This window comes from Homarus americanus, unplaced genomic scaffold (genome assembly GCF_018991925.1).
Source record: "Homarus americanus isolate GMGI-L3 unplaced genomic scaffold, GMGI_Hamer_2.0 scaffold36970, whole genome shotgun sequence".
Lineage (NCBI taxonomy): Eukaryota > Metazoa > Arthropoda > Malacostraca > Decapoda > Nephropidae > Homarus > Homarus americanus.
In genome coordinates this window covers 1736461-1745003 of record NW_024740094.1, presented here as the reverse complement: position 1 = coordinate 1745003, position 8543 = coordinate 1736461, and the positions used below count along the sequence as shown (strand labels likewise).

General features: G+C 44.3%; 1 protein-coding gene across 1 annotated transcript in view; it reads right to left on the bottom strand.

Annotated features, from left to right (window-relative positions):
* Window positions 1-513: 513 nt before the first annotated feature.
* The window catches only part of LOC121875123 (protein big brother-like), a 31545-nt gene continuing 23515 nt past the window's right edge, over window positions 514-8543 (bottom strand). The window contains exons 4-7 of the mRNA XM_042379499.1: window positions 5333-5449; window positions 4748-4912; window positions 1533-4069; window positions 514-1472 (exon numbers count right to left, since the gene is read on the bottom strand). Coding sequence (XP_042235433.1) covers window positions 4751-4912; window positions 5333-5449 — 279 coding nt within the window. The 3' untranslated portion in view covers window positions 514-1472; window positions 1533-4069; window positions 4748-4750. The remainder of the gene's footprint in view (window positions 1473-1532; window positions 4070-4747; window positions 4913-5332; window positions 5450-8543) is intronic.

Sequence of the window (8543 nt, the reverse complement as noted above, 5' to 3'; positions counted from 1 at the left end):
ATATTAATTGTATAAAACTAATACTTGTACTACTACTAATACTTCTGCTGCTACTACTACTACTACTACAAATAATAATAATAATAATATAATTTAAAAACTGTAACTATCAATATATACATTTTTAAGTTCACCTCAGTAGGCCAGTGGAAAGGTGAATCTTACCTTAACGTGTTGCAGGTGTCTCAGGTGCTTCAGGTGTGTTGCATGGTTGTCAGGTGTGTGTGCGTTGATTCATCAGGCTGTTCTTACTTGTACTTCACACCTCAACAGGTTAAATACGACTCTTAATTAACCAGTTCGTAGGATGAATATTAAGTGAGGCCAAAGTTTTCAATTTTTTATCAGTATGTATTTTCGATTTTTTGTTTAGGGGAAATTTTTAGGGACGGGGGTTACGTCCCTCTTGGGTTGTGGTTACTCTCCCGTGATCACTAGTATAAAATGACTTAATAGACCCACTGTAGTCGTCATCATCATCATCATCATCAGGTGGTTAGTAAAAAAATACAATTTAAGTTAATGAAAACACTTTATTATGTATACACTTACACTTACTTAACACAGTATTGCTTTACACTTGCTCTACACCTTGTTACACTGACTCACACTACACTTTGTTACACTCACACTACACTACACCCTACCACACACACACACACACACACACACACACACACACTACACCCTTACACACACACTCACTTTACACCCTGTTCTACACACTTTCTCCAAACACTTACATGACCTACTTTACATAGACTCGACACGTACTTACTTAATACTTGAAGGTGGACCTCTAGCTTGACAAGAGACCATTTAGAGGCGGCGCGGATACAGCACACTGACTACTAAACCTTCACTCTACACTTGACAGCTCTTCAATTCCATAAGTGTAAAGTTAGGTGTCTATTCACAGCTGGGTGCAGGAGTAGGGATACCCCGGGTGCGAACCAATGATCCTCAATAGAAAGGCGAGCTCTGTAGTCACTCAACCACTGCACCGACATTTTACACTCATACAGATTGTTCTATACACCATACACTCTTGCTATACACCATACACACTTGCTATACACTCTACTACATATACTCATACACATAAATACGTCTCACAAGAACACTAACAAAAGGCTTTACAAAATATACACAACAGTTGTCTAGCTTAATTGGGGGGAGGGGGAGGGAGGGAAGGGGGAGAATGTTTTTCCCTCTGTGTCTAGAATGAGAGAAAGAACAGAAAGAAGAATGAAGGTAACAGGAGAGAGAGAGAGAGAGAGAAAGAGGGAGGGGGGAGAAATGAGGGAAAATTTCTATCCTTCCCCCTTACTTCCCCCCTCCTCCCCCTCCCCCCCTCACCTCTCCCTCCCTCGGGGTTTAATTTAAAAATATAACAATGGATGATGTTTGTGTCTGATGCTGCACGCCGGTATTGCACAACTTAGCGTCTGTCTGTCTGTCTGTCTGTCTGTCTGTCTATCTATCTATCTATCTATCTATCTATCTATCTATCTGTCTGTCTGTCTGTCTACCTACCCATTTGTCTGTTTTTCTGTCTGTCTGTCCATCTCTGTCTGTCCATGTATCTCTCTGTGTCTGTCTATCCATCTGTCTGTCTGTCTACCACCACGTGTCTGTCTATCCATCTGTCTATCACCCCAGACACGCACACACACTGATAGAGCCATAACATTAGTAATAACAGACAAATTAAGTGATACAAATATACCCACACACCCAAGTTAATAATAATAATAATAATTTAAAGTTTTGGTTTAACTGTACAATAATTATATAAACCTTTGAGGACATTTTGTTTTAACTTCCCATCATCAAGGAGTTAAACCACTTAAAACCATGGTAGTTGAGTAGTTAAATCAGTATCAATTGTGGTGGTGGTGGTAGTGGTGGTTATGGGTGTATGGGTCAGCTCAATGGGTTTTTGGGGCGTCTACTAATACATCATCATTGTCATCATCATCATCATCATCATCATCATCATCATCATCATAACAAACATCATTATTAAGAGAACATCACCAAAATAAAATAAAATGAACCTTATCTTAACGGGTTGGGTTGTTTTATACAAGTTTGAAACACGTTTTAGGTTTTTTACAAGTTTTTAACGTGTTTTATATATTTGGAGGGGAGGAGGAGGGGAGGGGGAGTTCCGCGAATCAGTGTTATGCTTGTTAGAGGTCAACTACCCTTGGTCATGGTAGTTAATTCATGTTTTACGGGTAGTTACACCTTAGCGTGTTTGTGTTATGCTTGTTACAGGTCAATTACCCTGGGTCATGGTAGTTAGTTGAAGTTTTATGGGTAATTGTATCTTAGGTCGTTTGTGTTATGCTTGTTAGAGGTCAGTGTCAAGGTAGTTAGTTCTCGTGTTGTGAGTGATACTGTCATGGTTGTTAGGAGTGAAGTAAGACTGGTTCACGGTAATTACAGCTTCAGGTAATGGTTAGTAGTACACTAGGCTAAGAGTCGCGTTAGGTAGTTCCATTGTTATGCAGTGGGGGGTAGTTAGTGTTATGCTTGTGAGGATGAAACCATATTAGGTCATGGTAGTAAGTTCTGTGCGGAGGTCAGGACACAGGTCACGACAGGTCAGGCCAGGTCACGACAAGTCATATCAGGTGAGGACACAGGTCACGACACAGGTCAGGCCAGGTCACGACAGGTCAGGCCAGGTCACGACAAGTCATATCAGGTGAGGACACGGGTTGAGGGCACAGAACTCTAGTGACAAACAGAACACTTGGTGGCACACTGAAATAAATCTGTTTCTATACAAGACTTAAGTTATTAGTTGAGGGATTAATGAGTTTCTCTTAAATATTATTATTAATAAAAGTATTAATTAATCTGGGCAGTTTTATAATACAGATATATTAGTAGAGTTAACACTAAGGAACCACCTGATGATTACACACCCCAGCTTATATCACCTTAATTACACCTAACCTAACATTACCTGGCTGGGGGGGGGGTAGGTTTGGTTAGGTTAGGTTAGTTAGGTTAGATTATGTTTGGTTAGGTTGGGTTTATTAGGTTAGGGTTATTAGGTTGGTTAATTTTAAGGTGATATAAGCTGGGGTGTCTAATCATCAGGTGATCCATACTAATTAAAAATCTCTTTATTAGCGGAGATCAATTAAGTTGTCTTACAAATATTTCTTTGTTTCAAATCTTGCAATAAATGTCTCTCTTATTAAGTACACGGTCATCAGCCTCTTCATTATTAACTACGCAATTATCTTGTTTGGGAGTTACCGTTGGGTCGTTTGGTACAGCTGGCCAAGGCGACGGTTATTTCCGTTATATTTTCGAAAATTAGTGTGTGGTTTTTGTTTCTTATTGGCCACGAAATGTAAGGTGATTGGTGGAGCTTCTGGATCACCGATGCTTGTGATTGGCCAGGAATTAGGTAGTGGGTGGAGCTTCTGTTATCACCAACGGTTATGATTGGCCAGGAAGTAGGTAGTGGGTGGAGCTTCTGTTATTACCAACGGTTATGATTGGCCAGGAAGTAGGTAGTGGGTGGAGCTTCTGTTATTACCAACGGTTATGATTGGCCAGGAAGTAGGTAGTGGGTGGAGCTTCTGTTATTACCAAGAATATAGTCTTCTTACTGATTGGTGGCGAATCAACGGTAAACAGAAGAATCGATGGTGGAGGTCAAGACTGTTGTTGCCTCCTGTTTATAAACTAACGGGAAAGAGTAAATATTTCGAACCTGTTGCTTCTGTTGGGGGGTTCTGAACACTCTTAATTCCAAACAGTCTTGATTCCCAGTTCCAGACAGTTTTGATTCCCAGTTCTAGACAGTCTTAACCCCGTTATTCTAGACTGTTGACCCCGTTATTCCAGACAGTCTTGACCCCGTAATTCCGACTTGACCCCGTTATTCCAGACTGTTGATCCCGTTATTCCAGACTGTTGACCCCGTTATTCCAGACAGTCTTGACCCCGTTATTCCAGACAGTTGAGCCCTCCACCAGCCTCGACACAGCTGCTCCCTGCTAATTGGTAGTTAGGATTTTCTATGAAGGAGGCTAAGAATCTGTAATAAAGGAAGAAAGGCGGGACTTAGTTCATTGGAATCAAGGGAGGTTATGGAAGGGAGAGTAAGGGAGGGAGGAATGGGAAGGAGTCAGGGAGGAAGGGAAAGGAGGAGTCAGTGAAGGAGGGAAGGAGTCAGCAAGGGAGAGGGAGGAAGGGTGGTATAAGAAAATCAAGGAGGGGAGGAAGGGAGAGATAGTGAGGGAGGATAGCGGGGAGGGGGAAGATTTAAGGGAGATATAAAAAAAATGGATCACAATACATGAAAAATTTGAAAGACAGATCAAATCATCAAACCACACACACACACACACACACACACACACACACACACACACTAATACTGCACTCTATCTCCTCCATTTCCTCAATAACAAAAGGTTGGTACTCGTTTACAGATGGGTCGACTGTGGGTGCCCCCCCTCAAGGATCGAACCAATGACTCGTTGGACGGGAGGTGAGTGTTATCTTTAGTTGACCACAATTTGTGAGTTTTAACGTGCAAGTAAGATATTTAATAATAGATTCGCTTATACTAGGAGATTAACTCACTTACCTGCTAGTACACTGGCTCACCTGCTAGCAAACTAACTCACTTGCTAGCAAACTCCTTCACCCTACTAACACACTCACTACTACTAGGAAACACTCACCTACTATATGACAGACACACACTCACCTGCTAGCGGACTTGTATGTTTGCCTGCTCGGAGTGTGTGTGGGCGTGGGCGTGAGGATGGGCGTGGGAGGTGGTGGGGACACGGAAGGCGCGCTGCTTCTCCTCAAATTCACGAAGACGAGCTTTGTACTTCTCGATCTCCTCTCTGAGTATCCTGTCCTCCTCCTGGTGGTGCCGGAGGAAGAGGAGAGGAATAAACGTAGGAATAAGAGGAGTCGTCGTATTCAAGGAGTTAAGTCGTCGTATTCAAGGAGTTAAGTCGTCGTATTCAAGAAGTTAAGTCGTCGTATTCAAGGAGTTAAGTCGTCGTATTCAAGGAGTTAAGTCGTCGTATTCAAGGAGTTAAGTCGTCGTATTCAAGGAGTTAAGTCGTCGTATTCAAGGGGTTAAGTCGTCGTATTCAAGGGGTTAAGTCGTCGTATTCAAGGGGCTAAATCATCATAGTCAAGGGGTTAGATCATTATGTTCTTATACTTAAAGAGTTAACTCATCCTATTGAAGGGGTTAAGTCATCATACTCCAAGGGTTAAACTATCATATTGAAGGGGTTTAGAACAATCATACTCATCATCAAATAATACTCACAGCAGCATTATCCTCATCATAATCGAGACAGCCCACACCATCAAGTCGCTCAAGATCAACGTAGCCTCTCCACCGTACACACACGCCGTTCATGATGAAAGGGGAGCGTAGGTGTACCTGGAGGGGGAGGAATGTGGGGGTTAGTGGGTCTTCAGGGGGGTGTGGGGAGGAAGAGAGTGGGGGGGCTTAGGTGGTCCTCAGGGGGGTGTGGGAGGGAGAAAGTGGGGGTTAGTTGGTCCTCGGGGGTGGGGAGGATAGATTGAGAACCTAACTTAACCTAACCTAACCTAACCTAACCTACCTACATACATACATATTAATATTAGATACATGTTGATAGATATAAAGGAAATTTATCATGTGAGGAAAATTTAACTTATGAGGTAAAGCGTATCTCGGGGTGACTCTATAGCCCGGGTAGAGTCTCAGTCTATCATAGCCGCCATTTTGTCCACTCTATTAGCGTCGTGGTTAACGTGATTCAGTAAGATACGGATTTTTCAACCGTCCAAATGGTCATGCCCAGCCGGATACAGCAAGATACAGGATACAGCTGTAAAAGTGGCGGTACAGCCGTCGGGGCGGGTGGGGTGGGTGTATAGGCGTCGGGGTGGGTGTATAGGCGTCGGGGTGGGTGTATAAGCGTCGGGGTAGGGTGTATAAGCGTCGGGGTGGGTGTATAGGCGTCGGGGTGGGTGTATAAGCGTCGGGGTGGGTGTATATTAATATTGAAGTAGTTTATTTAGCCAGTAAAACACAGATACAGAGTGGATAATAATAACAATATTAACAAGGCTGAGCCATTTGATAACCTGAGCTCTCTTTGAGGCACCTGATATATACTATACATTTATCTCAAGGAAGTATTATGTAACATTTAGTATCATCTGGAATAGTGCAATAGCATGGTGGTAATAAGAACATATCAGTATGTTACCACGGTTATCACTAGGATATATATATATTATAAGTATATACATACTTTACAGTGGAGTTGATATACATACAGGGTAAATATGATAAGGGAGGGTAGCAGTACAACTTGGGTTGTATTAAGGTTGAACAAGAGGACAGAGCTGTCAGGATTATGTCTAGTTGGCAAATATATTTATTTCAATGGTAATTTCTTATCTATCTTCATGTAATTTCTGATAAAACGGTTTTGGTGGTATAAGCTTCGGGGCGGGTGTACAGCCGTCGGGGAGGGGGTACAGCCGTCGGGGAGGGGGTACAGCCGTCGGGGCGGGGGGTACAGCCGTCGGGGCGGGGGTAAAGCCATTGGGCCGGATACATTAGGATACAGCACAGACAAAACGTGGTCGGGTGTGAGCGGTGAGGACAAGAGGACGCCATTATGTGAGGTGCCATAAACAGGGAGCCATTAAAGTGAACCACACACACACACACACACCCCCACACACACACACCTGCCACACACGCTACACACACCCACACACACCCACACACACACACACACACCCACACACACACACACCCACACACGCCACACCACACACACACACACACACACACACACACACACACACACACACACACACACACACACACACACACACACACACACACACACACACCCCACACACACACACACACACACACACCCACGCACACACACACACACACGCACACACACACACACCCACACACACACGCACACACACGCACACACACACACACACACACACACCACACACCACACACACACCCACACACACACACACACACACACACGCACACACACACACACACACACACACCCCCACACACACACACCCACACACCCACCCTCTACTCTGTAAGACTAAGTTCCTGTACTCTTGCATATGGGTACAGTAACTCGGCTTCCCTTTGTGGATACAGTTCACTCATGTGGGTAGTCTAACACTTCCTGTGTGGGTACAGTTATTCTGTATCAATGCAGGGCCTCGTGTGGGTACAAAATATTTTCTGTACTGTATTGGTGCACTCCCTCTATCCTCTTGTGGGTACAGTGGCTACAGTAGGAGGAGGGGAGGATACAGTAGGCAGAAGGGAGGAGGGTAGGGCACATAATGGTACAGTACCCCCCCCCCCCTGCTATAATTACTCACCAGGGTAGCGTCTCACCACACTGTTTCAAAATACACTTTTCTCTCCCATTTGAGAAACTGTCCCATCAGTTGGCCCACACACCACCACCCACCCCACCCACTTACCCACCCCACCCACCCACCTACTGAGGCCTGTGGTCACCGCCGACAACTTGTCCGCCAACCATAGAAAATTGTACACTTAACCATAGAAAATGGGGGAAGTGACCACACCTTCTTGCCCACTACAGAGTTCCTCAATATAATTCCCAAATTTATCTCTAGTAACTCGTTCATTCACGTAACTCGTTCACTCACCCTCACTCTCGTTACTCACCTTACGAAACCCCTAATGTGATGTATTAAAATATTTAGAGGATTGTGAGAGGGAAATAAGAAAGGGGAGGAAGTGAGAGGGAGGTAAAAGAGGGCAAGGGAGAGGGAGGGAGGGTCATCTATCACCGGCTTGTAAATCTGTCTCAACCTTGGGAGTGGCTAGACTGTCTCCCTGTTCACACTCTCTAATAGTCCTTTATGTCTACCCACGACCACAGTCCTCCTCCAGTCCCTCCCTACTTCCCTCCAGTCCTTCCCTCCTTCCCTCCAGTCCTTCCCTCCTTCCTTTCTTCTCCCTATCTTCCTTCCCTCCGCTCTTTTTCCCCTTCTCCCTCTATCATTTCTCCTCTCTCCTTCCTCGTTATTCATTACTTCTTCTCTTCATTCTCTCTCTCTCTCTCTCTCTCAATAACTCTTCATACTCGTTAAGTGTTGGTGATCTTGAAGTGGGTACGTCAAGTTGCTGTGGTGGTGGGTACGTCAAGTTGCTGTGGTGGTGGGTACGTCAAGTTGCTGTGGTGGTGGGTACGTCAAGTTGCTGTGGTGGTGGGTACGTCAAGTTGCTGTGGTGGTGGGTACGTCAAGTTGCTGTGGTAGTGGGTACTTAATTAAGACGTTGTGAAAGTATTTAGGAAGTGTTATAAGCTTGACAGGTCATTCATTTTCTTAAGACACAAATCTTCCTAGACTGCTTCACCAGACAGCTTCATTAGACTGCTTCACCAGACCGCTTCACCTAGACCGCTTCACTTAGACCACTTCACTTAGACTACTTCACTTAGACC